This window comes from Acipenser ruthenus, chromosome 24 (assembly GCF_902713425.1).
Source record: "Acipenser ruthenus chromosome 24, fAciRut3.2 maternal haplotype, whole genome shotgun sequence".
NCBI classification, from domain to species: Eukaryota; Metazoa; Chordata; class Actinopteri; order Acipenseriformes; family Acipenseridae; genus Acipenser; species Acipenser ruthenus.
The window spans coordinates 6,695,738-6,721,621 of record NC_081212.1 but is presented as its reverse complement, the minus strand read 5'-3'; the positions used below and the strand labels follow the sequence as shown (position 1 = coordinate 6,721,621).

At 41.8% G+C, this 25,884-nt stretch overlaps 1 protein-coding gene across 1 annotated transcript in view; it reads right to left on the bottom strand.

Moving 5' to 3' along the window:
- Positions 1-25,884, bottom strand: part of LOC117430865 (sphingosine-1-phosphate transporter SPNS2-like) — an 81,091-nt gene that overhangs the window by 38,417 nt on the left and 16,790 nt on the right. Inside the window, exon 2 of the mRNA XM_058998242.1 lies at positions 24,850-24,915. Coding sequence (XP_058854225.1) covers positions 24,850-24,915 — 66 coding nt within the window. The remainder of the gene's footprint in view (positions 1-24,849; positions 24,916-25,884) is intronic.

Below are 25,884 nucleotides of genomic sequence, written 5' to 3'. Positions count from 1 at the left end.
GCCTAACCTGCTGCTGTTGGGTTTGCAACAATGCTCAAGCAGGTTTCAGAGGTGAGAAAGCTCTAATAAATCATTTTTGGAATGCAAACAAACTGGACTGTAAACAAGTCATGCCTTTTGAGGCAAAAAAAACCTGCCCAGAATGAGGCTGAGCGGTGAAAGATTGTATTAATCAGACGCCAAAGAATAATATTTTAGTGTGCAATTGAATTTGTTCTGCTTTTTAGTACAATATCTTACTAACTGGTAGAAGCTGCTTTTGTAGCCCAGTTTGGTAGTCCACAGATAACAACAAACAGCTTTGATCTGACATCTCTAGTTTTATAAAGATCTGGTTTAAATGCAGTAATCTTTAACCAGCAGCTATTTTCCTGCTCTGTTTGCATGTAGAATGACAGCTTCTATTGTGTAAGTGGGAGGCTTTGAATATTTTGGGACAGTCATGTTTTTTTTTTTTTAGTAAAAGATGGGGATCTTTTAAAAAGCTACGTAGTACTTTAAAAACAGTGTCCTAATCCTACCCTTAATTAAACTGGATCTTTTTACTGCTCTCCTTGTGCTTGCTATAGCTTTTAATTTCTAATACATTTTGTTAAAGATCTGGGAAGCTACAATGCTGTACAGCAGCCCTGGAAAGGGTCAAAGGGTATGGCCCAGTATGGATGAGAGGGGAATTGCCATAGTGTTCTACCTTCTGAGGCTGTTTAAAGTAAAGAGCTTCAGAACTATACTGCTGGTTCCACAGACATCTTGCACTATCTAATGTTACCTTAGGTAAGGTGGTCCAAGATTAGTGCTAACAGGGTCTGTGAATCTAGCACTAAAGCTGCAGCACGGGGATGGTTGTAAGACTTGCATAGCAGACCGAGTCATTCCCAGTTTTAATACAAGCATAACCTTGAGCTTTTTCTCTCTGTGCTGAGACCCTGCAGTGTATTTCACTTGAGATCCAGTTTTGACTGCAAACCCACTGCTGCTGAGTCCACAAAACCCCCACGCAAAGAGGAGCTGGATAAAAGACAATATCGCAGCTACAAAAAAAACAAAAAACATTTTGAATTATTAATGCTCTGACATCATTCTTCCAGGCATTAAGTTAGACAGCTAGATCTGGCTTTACTGGGCTTTACTGAAATCACATTTGCATAAGCGCATTCACTGGGGAATAAAAAGTAGAGTACAGAGCTTGTTTCTTCATCAGTATGGATGAGGTTTAAATAACGCAGAACATTGGACCTTACTTATCAGAGGTGTATATTCCAGGGTGCAAACTGGAACCAGGGCACAGTGTTTGAGAAGGAAAGCATACGGGTAAAGCTACACAACAGAGCCCTACACGAGTAAACCTCCCTAGCTGTTTCTTTATTGTAACCACAGTTCTTCTTTCATAGCACAAATATGGAGCAAACCGCACATTAAAAAATAAGTAGTGTCTTTTTTTTTATATATATAACAGCTCCAACATAATTACAGTGTTAAACACTACACAAGATTCTGTGCTGCATGCATGGGGCATTGTTTGTAGAACATCAATATTGCATGTGTGTAAAAAGAATGCCTTATACGTTAATGACAGTGGCCCCTTTTGTATATGAATAGCACAGCTAATTGTATATTTTAAGGGGTTGCTAGTGCCATTTTTTAATAGATATGACGCTGCAAGTCAAGAAGTCAGCGCACTAAAGAAGGCATGAGCAAAAACTCTTGTCTACTTGAGTCAGTCCAAACAAGACCTTTACAAGAAAACTATTTCATCTTCATTTGCACACTGCATGTACGCTGCATGTGGGACCTAGTTACAAGCCGGTTGGTTCTGGTTTTGTAGACAAGGATAGGGGGTTTCATCCTGGCCTCCAGTGCAGAGAGACTGTGATGTACAGTGATGTCACGGTATACCCCGCAGTGGGTCAGAACTGGAGCAACACTTTCAGCACTCTGAGTAAAAACAAGCAGCTGGGTCTCCCTGTGTCGTGGAGAGGATTCGCTCTAACTGGGACTGCCAGCCGCAGATTGTTAACTAACACACGCCTAGCAAGATCCATTGCCTGCTTACCAGCTGTAATTAGCTGAATGCTTTGACAAGGTTATGGGTATGGGTCTCTTCCAGTTATACCTGGTGGTAATTGCTGACAGTGTTCTTGCGAGGTGAAGGATTGCTGTGCTCTTGGCTCTGGTGGGTGAGACTGTCTTTGTTAACTAAGCTTGCTTGAAAGCTAGGTGATTGGCAGGCATTGCCTAAGGTAGAAGTGCATCCCCATAGCAAAACCCTTCTGAGAGATGAATTTCAGCCAGGACTATAGAGGGCTGCATTTTGTTTTTCATTAGGTATTTAAACAGGAAAATGTACCCTTAGGGTTCTGTATAGTATTTCCTTACATTGTTGTCTTCAAAAGGCAATTTCAACTATTTTCTCCTGACTTCATTCACAGGGTGAAATGACATTACGACTTTGTGAAACTTTTCTCTTTTATTCAAAAGTTTTGTGTTTGTTGAGTTCTGTGGTGTAAGAATTGTTTTTAAAGTGACTTGTGCTCAAAAACTATGATGTAATTAGAAAGCTACCAGTGTCAATGAACCAGGTTTCAGTAAAATGTTCCAGAGTGTCAAGGATGCTATTTGCATAAGTGGATCAGTTGTTTTGCTGAAAAGTGTGTGCTATGCATGGCAGGTTGTTGTTTTTTTGTCCTGCCTCAGTACAACATTCTTTCAGCCTCGATGAGTGGTTTAATTACAAGCAGCAATATCTCATGTGCACTCATGGAAACTCACTTGGTTTTGTTATTATGTTCACCATGTCACCCAACAATGCAGAACAGGGAAAAAAAAAAAAAGTTATTGTAGCTCCAGCCAAGGCACTGACTGGCACACTGAACTTCTGATGTTTGTGGTGCACCGTGGATCAGGAAGCGTTTGGGTTTGCGTTGTTTTATCATCTTAAACATTTAACAAATATATTCTTAAGAGTATTTTTTTATTTTTTTTAAAAATGTGTGTGCTTTTCTTTTAAGTACTTCAATACATACAGTACCGGCACAAATTATGGCAACAACAAATGATTTACTGCAAGCCTAGGGGTGGGGACTGCATTGCCCACTCGGACCTTTACATACTTAATATCATGGTATCCCTGAATAGATCATCATCTCCCCTTTAAAAATATGCTAAATATTTCAAAGAGCAAGGCATCTCACAAGTAGAATGGTCCCCTGAAATGTTCTCCTTTTTCTAGGAAAGTAGTACAACTGGAGAGTAACAGATTTTATTATGAATTATTAAATTGTCGTAATTATTAGATTCCCCCAAGGCTCTCTGTGCCTCTAACAGTTACACAGTAATGCTGGATGTGGAATTCTAACTAGGAAAGACTTCTTTCTGACCATAATGTATTAGAAATGAAATGTTCAAATGAAATGTTCACAGCTGCTCCTGCAGGAAGAGTTTTAAGGCCTTAGTTACTCCACCTGACCTATGACCTACTATCAGAGTTGAAAGGTCACAGAGTGACTTCTTCAAATGAGGAAATGGAAGACTCCAATGGTTGTTGAGAACATGGTCAATGTCAGTAAGTGAATGTAAAAACACATTTAAATTTGCCTTTGGAAGCAATGGTTTAACAGTTTCTAATACATAAAGACATTTTTTCAACTTTTCCCGTAATAGCTAAAGGTAATAACTGCAGCTCAAATTTCATATTCATGTGGGAAATCATATTTTTTTCTGTGATCTTTCTTTTACTGAACCCAGACGTTTTTTCATCTTTCCATTATTGACTGCGCTATTGTTTAAAATCCTCTTGCACAAAATGAGACCTAGAAAGGTAGCCTGCTTGATTGAGCCTCACGAGGGTCTCAGCTGCAACCAGACCCCAAGGTGCAAGCAGCCTGCTCATTAAACAGCTGCAAAGAACAGGCCTGACTGACTGCAGCAGAAGATTAACTAGAATCCAGCGCTGCTTCTGCACACACAGCATTCTGATGGCCTGACCCCAGTAAAGTGCTATTAAATAACAATATAACACGGCTCCCTCAGCGGTAAGCTTGAAAACCACTTTGAAATGTGATTTCACTTCAATTTCTTTACATTGGGGTTATACCTCAACCTGCAGACATGACCTCCCCCTCTCCCCTCGAGAGGTCACTGCCCTGGCTTGTCTGCCCAGTTGCTATGAGTTTACTGTAAACTCCTGCTGCGCTGACCCTGCCCATTCAATCCTGTCCAGACTCATAGAAGCACAAAGAATCAAATACGTGATATTTCCATTCACTATAAAGTACTACTGCTGTTTAATTACTAGCGTTGTACAACCTGGTACTCCTGTAGGTATCTATTCATATATAACCCATTCAAAAATATCAGCTCTGAAGGTCTATGAACAGTGTGGGTCTAGATACCATCATTGGTTAAAATCATCTTTCAGTGTGTGTTAGTCTCTTTAGTGTTTCTTGTTTTTAATAGTAAGTTCAGTGTCAAGTTTGGTCTTTTTTTAAATATTTCAATGCATGCTGTATTTAGATGGAACACTGTTTACTTGAACAAGACCCTGCTCTTTTAAATTGTATTTTGGTCCCAGCAAAAGTGTACAATGAATTTCGGGCAGTGCAATATGCACATACAGGCAGACAAGCACCTCCATACATTTCTGGAGCCTGATGACACGTGTTTCTCTAAATTGAAATGTCATGTCAATGTCTGTATCTGACATAGAAGGAACATCTTACAAATCACAAGCTGCAGTCGGCTCTTCTGAACACCTGAAATCATAAAATAATTACACATTCCAAAAGGGAGCAGAAATGCTGCTTGATGTTGTGGGAGTTTTTTTTTTTTTTTTTTTTAAGAAACAATTATATTGATTGTTTGGTTTGCTGGATATGTGAAATATGTAGGTGTGTGTCTTTGGGTGTAACAACGTCACAGAAAATACTACAGCAGGTAACCCTTCCAGTGATGATTCACAGGCAAAACAGCCACAGGTAAAACAATGACAATGTACATTATGGCTATTTTGGGTCATGAGAAAGCAATGCTTCCCATGTTAAGTAATCCATTAGATAGGTCACTTGTGCCACCTGCTCCATCAGTCACGGCATGCATACAGGTTTAGCCTAAAAGCCAGGTGCACAAAATAGTGAATCATGCTTTGCAATAATTAAGCCAAGTGTCCAGCTGTTATTAGGATTGACTTGACTTGAAATCAGACTCTCGCAGATGGTGGAAGTTAACTAACAAGCGTCAATTCAAAAGGACGAGGTGGGTTTTAAATCTTGCACTGCAGAAAAAAAAACTCAAAGGCTGTGAATAAATGATATACTGTGAGGGAGGCTGATAAATTCATTCGTAAATAACAAAACAAAAACTTGATGCATACGTGATCTTTGAAATGTGTGTATGGTCTGGTTGCAAATTGGGCTGTATATTGTATGGGACCAGATTTAACAGGTTTCGTGGTGCAGATGGAAATGTGTCACAGAGCTGCCTGAAATGGTCTGTCTGAAGGTAAATCTCCTGATTCTGGTGTACTAATGGAAAGTAATAATTGAGGTTTGATTTGTTACGGCAGATATAAGTTTGATAATGCTGCTTGAGTTAATTACTCTGGATTTCCTGGTTTAAATCAACATCCATTACTGCTCTGCTGTCTCCTCCGTTACTTCAAGGTGTCAGTCTCTGTTTAAACCCACGTGAATCGCAGAAATTCAGACTGAAGATGAAGGCTTTTCATCAGTGTGTTTTCAGCACGTCCGCTCTCTCGCATCACTGTGACGTTCCTGTAGCGGCGATTTGTCAGACATGCAGGCTAGCGTTGCCAAGCAACCATAGGAAGCAGACCCCAGGGATCACAGACATGAGTTGTTCCCGTGTTCAAGTTCACTTTTCTGCAAAAGGATGCCTCCAGTATGACTGTTAACCGCTGTGGTTTAACCCTTCTTTACCCTCCTCTTCTGGACCTGGTTGTTTTTTTCAGCCCAGTAAAGGCTGCACAAACCACCGCCCTCTTTGAAGCAGTCCTACTTGATCTCGGTTTCAGAAGAGCGGGGCTGCACTGATGTGTCAATCTGTCACTCGCACCAAACAGACATGCAGCAGCTGGAGGTTAGAATGTGATCTTCAAGCCCTGCAGCTCAGAGAAGCAAAACAAAGAGGGGAAAAGAAACCCTCTGACTGATCGAGGGTCCTACAGTTCAGCCTAACCTGATTGATCAGATTAGGTACTAGGAGCCTCAAGCTGAATGCTCATTGTGTTACTGCTCCATTCAAAAAGACTGTTTAGAACTTAATCTGTTCTGCTTGGCTTGCCATTGCAACACAAATTCCCATGCATTCTGAACAAATTCATTCATTAGACAAGGGCATCTGTCTTCCAAAGCTGCTTAATCATAATTGAGAGAGTGTGTGTGCGTCCGTTTATTACCAGAGCCATGTTCTACCTTGTTTAATATAATAGATTTGCATAGTAATTTTTCACACTGTTTTTATAATGAGAGTAAAGAAGTAAGATGGCACAGAGAGCTAATCACTTAATATTGAACACGTAGATTAGAAGATTGCTAGCATGCAGGTACAATTCAAACTGACTTTTGCATCCGATTCTGGTTTGATCCTGCGCGATTGTTGCCATGACGATTAATTTATATCAGAACCCTGCAGCATGCAAGGCAATTGCCAAGAGCGGAATCCTCAATTTGTCAGTGGGGGGTCGTTCTTCCCTTCGGGCCATTAGGGGGCGCTGTCCTTGTAAATCCCAACAGGTCATAAATCTGGCCTGGCTTAAATATTTATATTAAACATCTTTAATTTCAAAATATATATTTTTATTTTTTAAAAACATAGCAAGTGAAACTTGTTGGTGACACCCACAAATGCTGTGACAGGGCTGGAATGTCTAACCACACGTAAAATGAGAAGTATTATATGGGGTTGCTATGACGACGTGGTAAGCATTTCCAATGTTTATTCTTCAAGAAAATAGTGTGTTGCAGGCCAAACAGAAAAGTTAAAGGACTGGAGGAAACATCCTGGTGAATCATCCTTTACAGGAAAAGTAAATGTGTGTGAGTGAGAAACTAACAAAGCAATTGTGTTTTCATGCAGGAAATGTGTTAAACTCCCAGATGAAGGCATTTTAAAGACTGTAGTTCAATCTATCAGTGTAAGAGGCTGGACAAAATATTAGAAGCTCATAATGTAAGGCTATGAAGTAGGCAGGCTTGATGTAAGTGTTGACATTGTTCTAAAGAGATACATGACCAGCCTTCAGTGATTGCTATGTCTCATTCCATAGGGGATTCTGAAGGGACAGTGAACAGAAGGCGTGTGTCAGAAGGCGTTTCGTTTGAGACTTTACATGCATACTGTAACCACCAGTTAATGATTTAACTCAAAGTTAAACAAATTAGGGGGTGACTAAACCTGTTTTTCAGTGTCTTCAGTGTTGAAATGAGTTTTGATTTAATATGCAAATCAAAACAAATTTCAGCAACAACAATTTACACGTCCGTAGCACCTTTCATCACCAAAGCGCTTCACACACAAAAATGGAACTCAATTAAAAACAGAACTTGATCAAAACAGAAATAAAAAGAGATACAAAATGTAGTTTTAATTGTAAAATTAGAAAAAGTAAGAGAAAATAGCTATTTTGTAATTTCAATCTTGATTTAAAACCAGGAAGAGTCTCAGCTTCTGACAGAAGGCGGCAGAGCCTTTCATAATTTAGGAGCTTTACAAGAAAAGGCCCATTTCAACACTGAGGACACTGAGAAAGACTTTCAGTCCAGATGTCTGTCTTTAAATGTAATGTCTCTCTTTTGAAACATTAAACAACATGTACCCACAAACATGTGCTATATTTGACAGTGACTTGAGGTGTAGAACTACATTTTCAAGTCTCAAGGTGTGACACTCCTCTGAGACGTTTTTATGATATCTATTTGGAGCAGAAACTGCAATGGCAGCTGTCAAAAAAATGTTGTTCTTGGTTTCAACGTGTGGCTTACCAGGTGTACTTTTCTGATGGGAATTCAGTAAAACTCATTGATTAAGAGCTGTGACAGTGAGGTGTGCTGCAGGTTTCAATCACAGGAATTAAGAACCCACAGTGCTTATTTGGACTGCATTCCAAATATTTATCATAGCAATACTGATTAGGCAATGGGTGTGTGTGGATTAACAGAACAATGTTTTAATGAGTCAACAAAACTAAATGCTACTGCTTTTGATTTTCGAAAGCAGCTCTTCACAAATTACATTGTGTATCGGTTTGTGTTAGTTTGGTTGTTACAACCACAGCAGAATGAAACTGGGGGGGAGGATATTTTGAAATGTGTTTGCAACAGAAACCATTTTTCAGCCCTGCATTTATTTAGACTGCTGTCACAGATTTATTAACGAGTTTCTTTCAGGCTGTGGAGATCAAGCAATGACATGTTGCCTGATAAATGAATTTTCTTGTTTTGCTTTCGAGTTCTTTGGATAATTCCTCCTGGGTGTCAGTTTCGGAGGAAAACAGCATGACCTTCACCTCCACCTGATTTCCATAGCAACCGAGGCTGAGTAAGAAACCAAACAAAGAGAAGCTGGAGGGACTAGCTATGCTCGAAATAATGTCAATTTGTTATGATAAAATAGAGTACCGGTTGCCTTTTGTAAACTATACTCCTTAACAAAACAAAACATACTGATGTATACTTATATATATTAATAGCTTAATATTAATTGATTAATAGATTTGATTATTTTTAAATTCCTTAACATATAAACTTTAGGATAAAACATGTTTAAATGTTTAACGTATTGGTTAATTGGTACACATCCTACAGCTGACCCTCTATATCTGACATGCATATCTTTGACAGCAGTTAAAAGTTTAATAAAAAATCACTTTTAACACTATTAAGTACTAACATCCCTAGTTTATAAATAGTATATACAAAGTATGATAGTGTAGTACGTCCGCGGTACAGAAGAGCCAAGCTTTCCTTTGGGTGCAGTACTTTACTTTCACCACAGGGGTCAGTCTTGTTCAGACTCTTTACCCTGTGCCACAGTAGCATTGGAAGGGTTAACCAGTAAACCAGAAAAAGGTGGGGGGGGGCGTTGCAGTGAATTTAGGAGGATATCCTGAAAACATGGTTATTTTTTACAAGGTAAAGGAAATTCCACTCCTTTGAAAATGTAGCAGAAATATGCGATTGATTTATGTTTTGTACGGACAACCAGGCAGTTAGGAAACAATAGAGTTTCACAATGTCATAAAAACAATTACCTTACCCCCCCCCCCCCCCCACCTGCCCTATTCTTGTCTTCCAATAGTCAACACAACAGAGAGGGTGTTTGGCACCATGCTGGTGCCTCGACATTTTCTGTCTTGTTTGTCATAGGAAACCCTGCGTATTGAGTGAACAATAGGGAGTGTAGAGTCAGAAATGTTCCTTTCTTTCTATGAGTAGTTGAGTGAAAACAGGCTACATTTTGCTTCTGGTGGTTACCATATTTTATAGTATACTTTTAATGGACATTTTAAAAAAGTTTCACCTTAAAAGCCAAACAAGGATTTTCTGTGCATGTTAACTTTACATGGCAACACACACAACATTATCATGAGTAACCATACTATAGCTAGCTGACTGACTAACTATTAATATCACACATAATAAACTTTTTCTTGTCTTATTATAGTATGGTCTTCAGAACTGTACTAATGTAGCCAAACAATCATATATTTAGTTATAAATATATATAAATATATATATATGATTTGGTCGTTTTGTGACTCTTGCTACAGGACCAGCCTCGTGAGATTCCCCTCACAGCTCAATCCTACCCTGAACATATCCTGCAATACAGTCCTCTCTCAAGCAGTGGCTGGCAAGTGATTTAGTGATATGGACTCCTCTTGAGGCTAGCTTGAGACCCAGGAGATGAAAAGCATGAGAGAGAGAGGAGTGAACCAGCCCGCTGCACCACCTGCCGTTGAATCTGACTTGCTTAGATAAGCTGCACAGACCTCCCAGTTGTGGTACAGCACCTGACATTCAGAGTAACAACAACACCAGGGTTGATGGGAGAGTGTCGGGTTCCCTTGAGACAGACAGACTCAGCAATCATACTAGCAGAGAGGCAAGCTTCTACATGGCTCTGAGCCAAAACAGCTAGGTGCTCAAAACTGAATTGCAGAAGAAGGTGTTTCTTCTCTCGCATCGAAGAGGAGAACTTGTGAGCTGACTCTGAAATACCACGAGGAGAAGGGGCCTCAAATTATTTCTAAATATAGCTGAGTGGAAACTGAGAGGTGTTGATTCTTGGGGTGGGTTTGAAACATTATAGGAAGTTGTTTACATGCTACAAACCATGGAGAAAGCTGTGTCAGTGCTTTGAAACTGTGGCAGATCTTAAAAACGCTGCCTTAAAACTCAGAAATATCAAACGTCTTTCCTCCATATTTTAATTGCATTTGATGTCAGTGAATCATCCCAGGAGAATTAATTTACAGGCTGGCAGTTTTAACAGTCTGCTGCTGTTAAGATTATTATATTAGACCCCATTATCGTCTTTATTTTACAGTCTCTAGGGGACATTAGAAAGGATACAGACAGCAGTCCTAACACAGTGCACAGCACACTTTCAGGTACTGATGTGGCCTGTGGCACTGCAATGGTATACCAGTGTGCATTGGTTTAGGATGCTTTTGTGGTACCAGTTTTTCTACCAATGGATCATACCACTGTAGCTGCCTTGTGCTACCATGGTCTTTTCAAACAACTGCCATTGAAGAACACTAGGTAGGTATATGACACAGGGGTTTCTTTTTCACCCCTTTAGAGGCTGGGTTTCTCCACAAACACTGAGCTGTGACTAACAAACAGTGTCTGGAACCAGATCCGACTCCACAGCAGGCATCGGACCCAGGGGATTATTCAAATGTACAAGCCAGCTTACTGCGTCCCACTTTAAATGCACACAGGCAGTGTTTCTCATAAGCTAGTTTGACAAAGTATTTTGTATAGTGGTTATGGATTAAGGCACTGACAGATCTCAGTTATAGTATTTAGCAGAAAAAGGAAGGCTCAATTTGTGTCCTTCACCTCTCTCTCTCTCTCTCTCTCTCTCTCTCTCTCTCTCTCTCTCTCTCTCTCTCTTTCTCTCTCAAATTCAAAAATGCTTTATTGGCATGACGAGAGCGCTCAGGTATTGCCAAAGCTTTTATAATACAAAACAGAAATAATAAAACGGAAATACAATTACAATTACAAATACGCTGTCCCTGAGATTGAGAGAGAGAGAGAGAGAGAGAGAGAGAGAGAGAGAGAGAGAGAGAGAGAGAGAAATTAAAGAAGTGAAACGTTTTTTGGGGGGTGAGGGATGTACAGAAAATGTTAAAAGTGATTTGAAAATAATAATTAAAAAAAACATATTATATTATTATATAATACATATTATACTTTTTATGTTTTGTCTGATAAACGACGCTGATAAATAAACCAAGATACAGTTTAAGACACGAGAACCGTTCGCGTTAAATAATAACCTCTCACTTTCTCTCTCTCTCTCTCTCTCTCTCTCTTTCTCTCTCTCTCTCTCTCAATTCAATTCAATTCAATTCAAATTGGCTTTATTGGCATGACAATAAAAATAATTGTGTTGCCAAAGCACATACATGGCATAACCAACTCAAATATACAGACAAAGAATTTTTCTTAATACTAACAGTATCCCTCCTCCTTCTATATTAATACAGTAAACAGAATCCCTCCCTTCCCCTCTATATCAAACAGAATCCCCCTCCCTCCCTCTATTAAACAGAATCCCCCCTCCCTCAATTAAACAATACCCCCTCCCTCCCTCCCTCCCTCTTTCTATATTAAACAGAATCCCTCCCTCCCTCCCTCTCTCTTTTCCCTCTCTAGTGTGACGTGTTCACGGTCTGTCCCTCAGGCTATGACAGGTCTCCACGTATTGACCAGCCAGTCTGGCTGTGTGTTTGTCTTCCCCCAGCAGGATTGACAGCTTCTGGGTATCACACATTTTTGGGAATTCTGGGACTAAATCACAGAATTTGGGGAAGAAAATGTCCCTTATGTTTTTATATTTTTCACAGTGTGTCAGGAAGTGAATCTCTGTCTCGACCTCTCCTGTCTCACAGTGACCACAGTGCCTGTTCTCCCTGGCCAGCCAGGTTTGCCTCTGTCGGCCTTTTTCAATGGCCAGGTTGTGGTCACTGAGCCGGTATTTGGTCAGGATCTGCCTCTGCTTTGTGTTTCTGACAGTTACCAGGTATTCTGCCAGGGTGTAATTTCTATTTAGGGTCCGATAGCACTCTAGTTTGTTTTGTGTTTTAGTGTTTGTATCCCAATGGTCCAGATAGGAGTGTTTCAGGTGTTTTATAATTTGGTTGACACTAATTGGAATTGTTTTTGCAGTGCTGTCCTGAAGCTGACTGATGTCAGTGTTGCTCAGCTCAGTGAGCTTCAGGACCAGCTGGCTGAGGGGACTCTTTTCTGGGCTGAGCTCTTGGTATTGCAGGGCTTTATGATGGAGTGAGTTTGGGTCACTAGTTTTTAGATGAATCCAGTATTTTAATGCTCTTTTTTGGATGTTAATAATCAATGGATAAAGGCCTAATTCAGCCCTGCATGCATTGTTTGGTGTTTTTCTTTGTAATCTCATGATGTTTTTACAGAACTCTGCATGCAGGGTTTCTGTGGGGTGTTTGTCCCATTTTGTGTAGTCCTGGTTGGTGATTGGACCCCACACTTCACTGCCATAGAGAGCAATTGGCTGAATTACACTTTCAAAAATTTTGAGCCAAATTTTGACGGGGGGATTTATATTGTAGAGCCTCCTCTTTATGGCATAAAAAGCCCTGCGTGCTTTCTCCTTTAGTGCATTCACTGCCAGGTTAAAGCTCCCTGACGCACTGATGGTCAGACCCAGGTATGTGTAGCTGCTGGTGTGCTCTAGGGTGGTGTTACCTAGAGTGAAGTGGTACTTATTTCCCTGAGATCTGGCTTTCTTCTGGAATATCATGACTCTGGTCTTGTTCATGTTTACTGCCAGGGCCCAGGTCTGACAGTACTGCTCTAGCAGTGCCAGGCTCTGCTGCAGCCCCTGCTCTGTGGGTGACAGCAGGACCAGGTCATCTGCATAGAGCAGAAACTTGACTTCAGTGTCATGTAGAGTGAGGCCAGGGGCTGCAGACTGCTCCAACACTGTGGCCAGCTCATTGATATAGATGTTGAACAGTGTTGGGCTCAGACTGCAGCCCTGTCTCACCCCACGCCCTTGTGTGAAGAATTCTGTTCTTTTGTTGCCAATTTTCACACCACACTTATTTTCTGAGTACATCGATTTTATGATGTCATAGACTTTACCCCCTACACCACTTTGAAGAAGTTTAAGAAATAGTCCTTTATGCCAAATTGAATCAAATGCCTTTTTAAAGTCTATAAAGCAAGCGAATATTTTTCCTTTATTAGTTTGATGGACGTGTTTATTGATTAGGGTGTGTAGGGTGTAAACATGATCAGAAGTGCGGTGTTTTGGTAGAAATCCAATCTGACTCTTACTCAGGACACTGTGTTCGGTAAGGAAGGCCAGTATCCGGGCGTTAATGATACTGCAGAACACCTTCCCCAGATTACTGCTCACACAGATGCCCCGGTAGTTATTGGGGTCGAATTTGTCTCCACTTTTATATATGGGTGTTATAAGCCCTTGGTTCCAGGTCTCAGGGAAATACCCAGCTCTCAGTACAAGATTGAGGAGTTTGAGCAGGGCCTCCTGCAGCTTGGGGCTGCTGTGTTTGAGCATCTCAGCGTTGATGCTGTCAGGTCCACTTGCTTTTTTTGATTTGAGGGCCTTGAGTTTATCACTCAGCTCCTCCACCGTGATTGGGGTGTCGAGGGGGTTCTGATTGTCCTTAATACAGGATTCTAAATTTTTTAGTTTTTCACAAATGGCATTTTGAGTTTTTTGTTCTTTGTTTTGTATTTCTTTGTAAAGGTTTTCAAAATGTTTTTTCCAAATGTTTCCATTTTGGATGGCCAATTCTTCTTTTTTTGTTGAATTTAGGTTGTTCCAGGTTTCCCAAAAATGATTTTGGTTTATTGACTCCTCAATTTCGCTGAGTTGTTTATTAATATGGTCTTGTTTTTTATTTCTTAGAGTGTGTTTGTATTGATTCAGTGCCTCACAGTATCTGAGGCGTAAATCTGGGCTGTCTGGATCTTTATGTTTTTGATTGGATAGCTGTCTTAGTTTTTCCCTTCTAGTTTTACATTCTTCATCAAACCACTTTTCTTTGAATTTATTCTTTTGGTTGTTTTTCCGATTTACTATTTTTAATTTAGATTTTTCTGCTGCTTTTCTAAATATGTTATTCAAATCTTTTACAGCCAGAGTTACTCCTGTTTTTGTGTGTTGATACTGTGTGTTTTGAAATGTGTGTATTAGGGTTTCTATTTCATTGGTGCCAATTGCTTCTTTGTATATTTCTGTGCTGTTTGGAGCCCATCTGTAGGAATGGTTTAGATTGTACAGCTTACAGGGCTGTGTCTGTGTGTTGTTGATCTGCTCTGTTCTTTTTATGAACACAGTGATTTGGCTGTGATCTGACAGGGGGGTTTGTGGTCTGACAGTGAATGCATTAATAGAGGAGGGGTCCAGGTCAGTGATGGCATAGTCCACCACACTGTTACCAAGAGCTGAGCTGTATGTAAACCTACCTAAAGAGTCCCCTCTGATCCTGCCATTCATGATATAGAGGCCTAGGCCTTGACAGAGATTCAATAATTGTCTCCCATTTTTATTTACCACACTGTCATGGCTATTCCTGTTTGTAGTCATGTGCGTGTGGTACAGAGGGGATTGTCCGAATATGTGGCTGTTGCCCTGTGAGTTCATGAAGTCAGGCAGAGTGCCTGTTCTGGCATTAAAGTCACCGCAGAGCAGCACACTTCCCTGGGCCTGGAAGTGGCAGATCTCTGTCTGGAGATCATGGAAGGTGTCTTCCTTGTAATAAGGGGAGTCCGATGGGGGGATGTAGGCTGCACACAGGTAGATATCTGTTTGGCAGGTGACAATGCTATTACTCATTTTTAGCCACAGGTGGGTCTCTCCTGTTCTTATTGGTCTAATAGAGTCGGTGAGCTCCTCTCTGTACCACACAATGATCCCCCCTGAGTCTCTGCCACGTTTTACGTGTGAGTGTTTCAGGGAGGGCACTATAATCTCCTTGTAGCCTGAGGGACAGTGAGTGGACACATCAGCACGGCACCACGTCTCGTGGAGAATAATTATATCTATGTTATTTATATTTCTGATGAATTCAGGGTCTGTGCTCTTCAGCCCAAACACTGACGAACACAAACCCTGAATATTCCAGGAGCTAATTGTAAGCGATCTCATATTTATAATTTAAGCTATTTATAATTATTATCTAGAATAAAATATAATGTCAGAAACATTGAACATAAATCAGTAACATGTTTTACACTATTAAGTATTTTCTTATTATTTGTATTATTTTCTTATTCTAATTATTATTAGTTGTACATTTCTTTTCTAATACATTTAGAGTGGGGTGTACTTAGCTCATGATTTTGAAAATTAAGTTCAGGAGCTGCCGTATCTCCCCCATCTCAGAGCTGGCTAGGGTCCTTGGTTTGGAAGCAGCTGCTGCATAGCTGTGTTGCTGCTGCTCTGTCTGACTGCTGTGCTGGAGCTGCTGCTGTTCCTGGATCCCTCTGGGCTGGGCTCTGTTGGGCTGGATCCCTCTGGGCTGGGCTCTGCTGGGCTGGGCTCTTCTGGTCTGTTGTAGTGTGTGCTGCCGGTGTCCAGGCTGCAGAGGCTGGTGTTCTTGGGGGGGTCTCCTCGTAAGCACAGGGCTGCGCTGTCCTTGGTGGTGGTCCGGTGTGCTCCTGTTTCGGGGGTGGCTGGCGGGGTCTCGGCCCATGGCAGTGTCCTTTAGGTTTTTGGCGAAGATCCTAACGCCTTCCTGGTCGAGGTGTACATGGTCGTACAGGTGCAGCGTGCTCAGGGTGGGGTGGTGTGCCAAGTGGACATTAGGCAGAAGGGCACAGCCTCTGGAGATGTCACTGTTGATCCTCTGAATAGTGTGCTGGGGGACGTCCTCTCTGGGCAGCAGGGTGGAGATCACTATCTTCGCACCAGGGAACTCCTTTGTGGCCTTCTCCGCTACTCTCCTTACCGACTCGGCCACATCTTCCCCCTGAGAGCCCAGGTCGTTGGTGCCAGTGTGGATGATAATGTGCTCGGGGTCTCTCAGGGTCGACTGGCACAGCAGCTGGAGCGCCCTTTCTGTAGTTGGGCACCAGAATTTTGCTACCCGGCTGCTGGGGAAGAGTCTTCGCTGGTTCAAGTACTTCCCGTTGGAGTCGATAAGAATGGCTACCTTGGAGCTGTATATTTTATTAGCCTGTCTACTCGAGGGAGTCTGTGTCTCTGGGGCAGTGTGTGTGATGTGGGAGGGAGGGGCAGTGTGTGTGGTGGGGGAGTGGGGGGTAGTGTGTGTGGTGGGGGGGAGTGTCTCACTGTCGGGGTGTGCTGGGGGAGTGGGGTGTGTGTTTGGATCAGTGTGTGTGGTGGGGGAGTGGGGGGTAGTGTGTGTGGTGGGGGGGAGTGTCTCACTGTCGGGGTGTGCTGGGGGAGTGGGGTGTGTGTTTGGATCAGTGTGTGTGTGGGATGATGTGGTGTGTGTATCGGTGTCGGTGTCAGTCAGACAGGCCCTGCTTGCTGGAGCTCCTGTGTTCTTGGGCTGGCTGTGGTGTTGCTGTTCTGGGTGGGGGGGAGGAGGTGTGACTCTGAGTAGCTGCTCTCTCAGGCTCTGTATGCTCCTCTCTTTGCGCTGCAGCTCCTCTCTCAGCTTGGCCAGCTCGTTTCTCAGGGCCTCGTTGTCCTGCCGCAACTCTCCCATCTCAGCTCCCAGCTCCCTGATGGAAGCCCTGGCCTCGTTCCTCACCTGCCTCACCTCGTCTCTTATCTGCTGCACGAGGTCGTTCTCTGTCAGCGTGGTCAGGGTGAGCTCCTTGAATTCTGCAAACTCCACCTCCAGCAGTGAGAGGCATTCCTTCAAGTGCTGCACTGTGCTGGGCAGTCTGGGGGTGAGCGGGGGGGTGCGGGGGGCTTCAGTGGGGGAGCTGCAGGGGGCTGTGTCTGCAGTGTGGGGGCTGCAGGGGGCTGTGTCTGCGGTGTGGGGAGCTGGCTGCTGTTCTGGGTCTAGTACCTCTGGATTTTTTTTCTCCTTCTCAGCCAGTTCTTTTAGAGCCTGGAAATCTTTCTCGAATAGTTCTAGGCTGGCCTCAGTTCCCTGAATCATAATAGTGCCATTATAAAACACATTGATGCTGAGCCTTGTGCTGTCAGGGTCAGTTTCGTCTCCTATACGCAGTTGCCTTCCTTTGCAAATCCCTCCCAGCTTGATATTACTATGTGCTGTGCAGAGGGCTGTGTGCCAGGCAGTGGGGTGCTGTGTATAGAACAGCAGGTTGGTTTTGGTCCTCTTGCCCCCAGCCAGGCTGCAGTCTGTTATCAGTGTCTCTGGGGACTCCTTCATTAGCTTGTTCTTATAAAGCTTCTTTGCCTTTGCACTGGTGACCTCATCAGGGTATCGGATTACACTGCTAGTCTGGCCCCTCCCACTCTGCAGGTCTAAATTGATACATTTATCCATTCCGACCAACTGTCAAAAACCAACCGGTTTCAGCTGCTTTCAGTGACTGAGAGTTTTTAGCTATTAGGTTTTAGTTAATTTGTTATATTAAAAAGGCTTACCTTTTATTTTCCTCTTCAGTTCTTTTCTTTTTCTTTCTTTCTGTTTATTTCAATTTGTCTGTTTCTTTCTATTTCTTTCTGTTTCTTTCTCTTTCTTTCTCTTTATTTCTCTTTCTTTCTGTTTCTTTCTGTTTCTTTCTTTCTTTCTCTTTCTTTCTTGTTTAATTTTCCTGGAGGTCTTATTTCTTTTCTTTTCCTCTTCAGTTCAGTTCTTTTCTTTTGCTTTCTTTCTATTTCTTTCTTTCTCTTTCTTTCTTTCTTTCTTTCTTTCTTGTTTAATTGTTTAATTTTTCCTGGATGTCTTATTTCTGTAGTAAAAGTTTTCCATTTGTTTTTTATTTGTTCTTACTGATTTATATTCTCAATTCTCACAATTAAATTTACTCTAGATTAACATTTTTTTAGTTTAAATTAAGAGCTCATCTTGCTGCTGCTGTCTCTCTCTCTCTCTCTCTGCCTAGAGCATCCGTCAAGTATTGATTTATTTCTTATCATGTCACATCCCCTTAGGTAAATCATAAAGATTAATGACAGCATTCTACATTCAAGACAATGAGATAATAAATGCAGCATTTTTTTTTCTTTTCTATTTTCTTGGTTTCATTATTTTTTCATGGATTTTGATTCTGGATCACAGCCCCCACCACAATTCTTTGCTTGCATGCCTCAAGCCAGCCCTGGATTGGAGAGGCCAACCTTTCTTTGAGAGGTGAAGGAGCAGTTCAGTCTCCATGACTCAGACCTTTTTGAACCCAGTCTTCCGGAGTCGGCTAGTGCATTCACCCACTGCGCCACCCAGCCCCTTCTCTTTGTTTGTCTTGTTAGTTGTAGTTGTTGTGTTACCCTAGGGCGGAATCCACAGCTGCCACAAGTTTAACAGCTGAGCATGAAGTAAAACAATACAGTATCAATGACAACAGCGGGATATTGTGACAGCAAAGGCACTAGATACATTCTGGAGGAGTCCCCTCAGCCTTACCTACCAGAGGGCTGCTTCAACATGAATCAGCCGTGTCTCGCTGTCATTAAAATCCGTTATATATTCATGCTTCATCAACGTCACCAAAGGATTAATCACAGACACGGCCTGCCTGAGAGAATGTTTTTTTAGTTTAAATTACTAAGCAGCTAAACCAATGTACAGCGATGGCCAAAAGCTGTCCTGAATAATGTTACGTTAACATATACATTTACATACTGCTTTGTAGTTTTCCATATACTTAACAAAAAAGTGGAAGAAATTAAAAAATGTGGAAGAAATTAAGAAATTTCCAAATCTAACATGAAATACTGTACTACTATTATTGCTTCCGGTAGACTTTTGCGATCTCATTTTGTAGTTTCTTTGCTTACATGCTGTTAATTAAAATATTAAGACGTGGTATCGAATTGAATTAATATTAGCGCTGCGTTTCTGTTTAAGAAGGATGTTACCATGTTAAAAATACCAACTTCTATAAAATGTAATCGGGCAGAACCACCATTGTGGGAGGAAGGATATTTTCAGCTCTGACTGAACATGAGGATGTTGCATCTTAAATACATGAAGAGGTGGGAGGACTTGACGAATGTACAGCAAACAAACAAACCAGTCTAGCAAGCAGTCAACACACGCAGGGTTTTATTTGGTGTAACAATGGAACATGATTTAAGGACACGGTAACTTTAAATAAATATTGGGTGTATATGAAGAAAAAGTAACTGAATATTCTTAGCATAAACTTTTCTTTTTACGTCGAGGCCACCCTAAAAACTATTATTGACAATGGGAGTTAAATAGCTGTCACCTCCTCCTCAATTAACATTTCAAACATACTGGCAGTGAACTCAGTTGCAGAAGGCAGGGAGAGTTCTCACCAACCTGGAAATATTTTCTTCAGTGCTGAATTGCCAGGCCTGGGCTCATTGTAGGCTGTACTTAAATAAGATACTTGGCCCTGGAGTTGGTCATCTTATTTACAGAAACACCTTCACAGTCCACTCTGAATTTGCCACCCCGTCTCCTGTACTGTGAAATAACTAAAGAGTTCTGGGTTGGTTCCTGCAGTGGGTTGGAAATTGGAGTGTAGAACGATGCTGTACTATAAAGATGTAGTATCTACGGCTTTAAATGCACTCATCTGATCAGACAACTCAACTGCCATCCCAACGGCGTAACTCTTTTAGAAACATCTGGAAGGAAGAGAAAAACGTGCAGATGTGCATGTTGTGGCCGTAGTTAGCCTATACATACAGGTCTTCTATTTCTATCTATGTATTTGTTTTTAACACAACATCAGACTTCCACATCAAAGAGAAGGGGCAGCGCCTGTTTATTCACCAGCCCTGCTATCTCCAATAGTCCCTGATTAGTTAGTATGAGGAATGCGGGGTTCTAATTGGGCTACGATACCAGATTAGATAGAGAAGGCTCTTTAAGGCAAGACTGGCTCCTGGGAGGGAAGTCAGGGGAACGGGCGGGTGACAGTCGTGGTGGGCCTTCCCAGCTCTGCCTTCCTATGGGACTCGACCTACAAATCAAACAGCAGGCTTGGGGACCAGAGCTGCAATTAGGCCTCTTCCTATTGAACAAACAGCAGCTGTGCTTGTGAGAATGCCAGTTAATGTGGCTTTTACTTTTTCATATCATATTTAAAATATTGCTCTGGAACGAACATAGGGAGTTCTATAAGGAGACTTTTATTTAGATTTGCCTTATGTGTTTGAACTTATAGATGGAAGACAGTGACAGACTAGTCTAGTATTTATGTCAGCTCACCCAAAGTATATTATTCAAATCCCAAACAAATGGTATTAAAGGATTAGATTTTAACATTTAAAAAAAGGAAAGGTAACAACCATTCAAATCTATTTGAAAGGAGGCATAACTACAGTGTACAAAAATGAAAACAATGAAAACATTTTTTGGATGTACACAAAAGGTTCAAATGATAAGAAAATCATTTATTTCAGGACGTTTCGGACAAAAGCCCTTCTTCAGCTGTGTAGATTAAAAAGTAACCTTGTTATTTTTCAAGAATTCTGCGGATGATGTCATGATGATGTCAGAATGCAATGCTCATTCCATTCCTGCCAAACTGCAGACACCAGCAACAAAGAGCTGTCAAACTGTCAGAAAAAACATCAGCCGGAGAAATGCCTGCCGCCCCTCTGCTAAAACACGCTCTCAAACTGTAACTAATGTCAACACCAAGAAACACAAGCAACTGGGGGGCTTTTATCAAACAATAAAAAAACAGCAACATCCGTTTGGAAGAAAAACACACCAAAAGTGGATGTTTGTTCGATGATTTCTTAGAAAAAAAAACTCTTTTAGGGTCTGGGTGGCACAAGATGTTAAGAAACCCTCGCACAAATGTATGTTTGTACCACTGTGATACCACAGTATGTCAAAATATGAACATGTTACCATTGCACTGTGGTACCATTCTCCTAACAGCATACCACTGTAGCTGCCCTTGTGCTATCCCTTAGTCCCTTGCTTTACCATTGTAGTGACACTGCATTGTGATTGAAATAGTAACAAGCTTGCAGCAGCACAGTCAGTGAGTGAGTGAGTGAGTGGCAGTCAACAGCAGTCCTGCCTCGCTGCGTATCACCTAGCACACCTCTGAACAGCGTTCATGCATCAGCCCAATATGCTCCTTCACAAACACAGCACTCCCTCGTGGAGTCTGAATGAAGGATGAAATGCAGTAAAGCCTGAGCATGGAAATCCTGCAGGTTCAGTCATCCTGTTCAAACAGCTGATCCCCTGTCAATTTTGCTCCACATTGCTTTATTACAATACCCCATTGCTTCTGTAGTTTGGATTTGTTGTGCACATGAAATCAAACCACTGGAACTGAAAATCTTGCAAAATTGTCAAAATAGGCAAATTAGCGATTGCCTAATTTAATTAATGACTTTAATAGGCCACACATGCAATTCATTTAAAATAGTAAGAGAAAAGGAACACACTGCCACAAATGGTAAAATGCATGAGACTTACAAGTTGTTTAAGATGCCTAATTAAAGCACAAAGTGATCTAACATTTTCACACATGAGTGCCTATTATAACTGGTGATATTTCTGTATTACTGACAGAAAATTGAAATTCTGCAGGTAGGTATATAAAGGATATAAATGACAAATCCTGAGGTGTTCTAATGCATTTGCACACTGCTGTACATACCAAAGATCTTCAGCCCAAACGGGGGGATGATAATGCTAATAAGAAATTGGATTTTAAAGCACTTCTTTAACCCGCTGCGTCACCTAATTCTCAAGCCCTGTTTAATTGCGTCTCATTACAGCAGCCACTGCTCCCCTCAGTCCTGTCGATTGCATGCTCTGGGCCCTTTCGAGTGCTCATTTGGTTAAGTACACCAGCGAAGTGTGTGAGCTGGGCTGGGTCCAGGCGTCCTGATTCCCACCCCACCGGCTTAGCGTTGGATAAAGTGGATCCCTCGCCTCTGATAGCCGCTCTTGTGTCACAAATCCTGAGAAGAATGCTAATGATTTGGACAGTCTTTCCGCTCCAACACTACTTGAGTACCAAGGGATCAGAGCCCAGTAGCGGCTCCTGGCTCCTGTCGTGGTGTAAATGTGCAGCTACTACCCGCTCTTGTGATGCACTTTCTGTACAGTCACTTGAGGGACAGAAGTACATTGCTGACTTTTTTAACTATTGCTGTATGTACTGGGGCTGACCCAAAATTACACCTGCAACATGTAGCACATACTTCTAAGTGCAGGTCTGTTGCGGTCACTCTTGATTTTGAGGGTCCTCATTCAAAAAATGGGGATCCTTATGTGCTGATCGTGTCTGTCCATCCATCCCTCTGTCTGTTTTTCTGTCTTACATAGTGATCATGATAACTTGATTTTGCACCAAACTCTTATCACACACTCCTAGCCTGGACGTTTCGGATTGTATTTGGCTATAATCCAATAAATTCATATTTTTTATATAAATAAGTTTAACCTTTCAGATAGTGTGATTATGACCCTCTGGATGTGCACTGCTTTCAATACCATTAAGAGGTATAGAACCTGTAACTGACATATTTTTTGTAGCATGACCCTTTGGAGTTATCATATCTTTTCCCCAGGCTGTTATTATTATAATTATTATTATTTATTTCTTAGCAGACGCCCTTATCCAGGGCGACTTACAATGTTTCTACGTTTCTCAACCAGATGGAGCTGCTGATTCAGCTGCTGATTCAGCCCTCCTTCCAGCAGCCTCTTCCCCCACATATCTGCAGCTGAATGACTGCTCCCAGCCTGCTGCTCCTCTCTCAGACCCAGCCAGCAGCAGCACTGTCAGCAGCCGGGCGCGAGGCGAACCCGTCAGAGAGATTCAAAACAATCAGAGCCTTCTATCAGCCTGCAGGTAATTACACAGCTGTGACTATCCCTGACGGGAGGGAGTCAAGGCCGTCCTGGAAAAACGAAAGGTGTACGTTTTCACAGGTTTTGTGAAGCCAGCAGACACTGCTGCTGTGTTTAAACTGCTGACTCTCGCGACGAGGCACCAAATTCCACAGGACGGGGAAATGAGGGCGAGAGGGAGCCAGCGTCTAAAACTCAGTGAAAACTAACCGCCACCTTGCACTGATAACAAAAGCATAAGAGACACACCACATAAGCCCTGCACTTTCCTCCATACACTGAACACTATATACTGCACACCTGCCTGTAGGGTACCACTGGAATCCATTACGGGAGTGATTCAATGTGACGTTGTTTAAATTGTTCTGGATGTCCGTTCCTCTGCGACCACCACCTTTAACTCCTTCAGGGAAGCTGAATGGATGGAAATCATTACTAAATGACCCACAGAGTCATTGCTTTTGAGACTTCTCCTGAAACATCAATACTTTGGGCAGTCTTGGCAATGGAAGCACCAGCCAACAGAGCGTCTATTTTCAGCCCTCAATCAGCCAGTCATGTCTTGCCTGTTGTGACTGAATGAGATGCAACATCTTTTAAATATGTCATATTTGCATAACAAGTTATTCAGTCCTGTAAGAGTTCTGTGTGTTATTTCTTATTGATGTATTTCATACATCCATTAGGGGGCAGTGTGTTAAAGGGGGCAGGTTCATGGTTACACCCTGGTGTACCAGCTGAACTTAGAGGGTTTGAGAGCTGTACTGCGGCCACAAGGGGTGCTTTAAACTTTTTAAAAAGCCACCCGGATGTGATGACTGGAACAGAAAATGACACAACGTGAATCTAAACAAGGATTATTTCAGAGCGATAGTTCATTCCCATTGCTGTTTAGGCATCTTCAAATAGTCTCTGTGGTGAGCAGTTCATTCAGGCTCCATTGAATTTAACAGCCTTGTACAGTTTGTTCTCAATCAATAAAACCATGGCGGATTTAAAAAGCTAAATATAGAAACAGCCATCATCGGTATTCTGAATAATACAATCCAGCCTTCCATTTATCTTATTGTTCAAATGAATTGCCCCACTGCCCTGGCGATCAATGCTGTACGTTGCAGAAGTAAATGCATTATCATCAACCCAATGTTTTTTTTCTTCTGTTTTTTATGTGCTGTAAAACTGTGGACCGTCAATGAACCTCTGTTGAAAAGAGGCATTCACTCGCATCTCTGTCCTGCTGAACAAGGCTGCGTTTCACACTGAGGTTTCAATAAAGGAACTGTCTCGTAAAAAATGAACCCAGTTCGTTTTATTGGGCAGGAAAATGTAGCCTGTGCTGTTTCTACAGTGCCTTGTTTGTGGAGAGTTATTCCAGTGCTATTTGGCATGGTTAAGAAAATATTCAATTACGCCACTATGCGCTGCAGTAACGTCACACTCCTCCTATAAGCAAACTGTCAATGTTGACAATAGTTCAGTTACAGGAGTGGTAACCAACCCCTCTCATATTGACTTTATAATCACTTGTCCCACTTTTGTTTTATGATTTTTTTTTTGGTCTAGACTTGTGCAGTTGTCCGCAGGATAAGATGTGCTGGAATGTTGGCAAATACTTCACTGTGATTGGTCGATTTCTGATATGTGGCTTATACTTATGAATACTAAATCTCAAGGGGTCCTACCTGTCTGCAACAAGCCGGCACCGCTGTCACTGACTCCGAAATGTTGCTTGATGTCAAGCAGCACACCTGAGGGAAGAAATGAGACAGTCAAAATATATACAGTGCAAAAGAAGGAAACCAAAGTGAAAGTGTGCGTGCTAAAGAAACCATCTGTATGTTAAATCTGCCCTCAGACATCCTGCTGTCACTCTAAGCGTTGTTTCCAGCAACGTGCAGTGGATTTGGATAAATATTGCCCAGACTTCCTAATACAGTATGTCTGCTACAGAAATGGTACCGTGATACTGCAAGAGATAACCGGTGCGTGTTTTGGGTTAATACCATGTATTTATTTTAGATTTATTTGAACAGGACTCTAATTGAATCCGATTCGATTTAGTATTGCTCTCTGTGCTGACCTTTGCATAGCTGAGTTACTGCTGGCATTACTGCCTAGTCTGTAGATTGCACTGCAGTCTCTGTGATGCTTCAGTACATTACTCCATGTTGAAACTGGCAGAGCGTAGCAGCGCGTCTGTGAGTGCACTGTAATTACAGATCTCCATCCCGGGATTCAAAGCCAGCGGAATGAAACGCTGTCTGCTTTGTAGAATAAAAATACTTTTTAAATTATGTAGCGCTTCTCCCTTTTCCAGTTTATAAATAAAGAATCTATTTTTACTTCTAGAGAGTTAACAGCTTCCACGGAATTGCTTATTTGTTTTTCAGATCCTGCTTATTTCTCTCAGGTTCAGAGAAAAGCAGCTGGATCAGGCTATGTAGGTTTATTTCCAATGCAAATCTAGTGCTTGGGTGTGGCTGATCAAATGCAGCAGAACTACTTAAATGCAGCTTCCTCATTCCTAGGAGCAGAGTCATTATGTGAATTCCTGTCTGAGAAGTCAAGGGAAGGGATGGCATTACATTACTGTACTGGGGTTTGACAACCAAATTGCAACAACTACGTGAATCTGTGATGTGTTTAAATTGTTCTGGGATTTTGGAGACTAGTCTAGAAGCACCTGCCAACCAAGTGCCAATTGCCAGGCTTCTTTA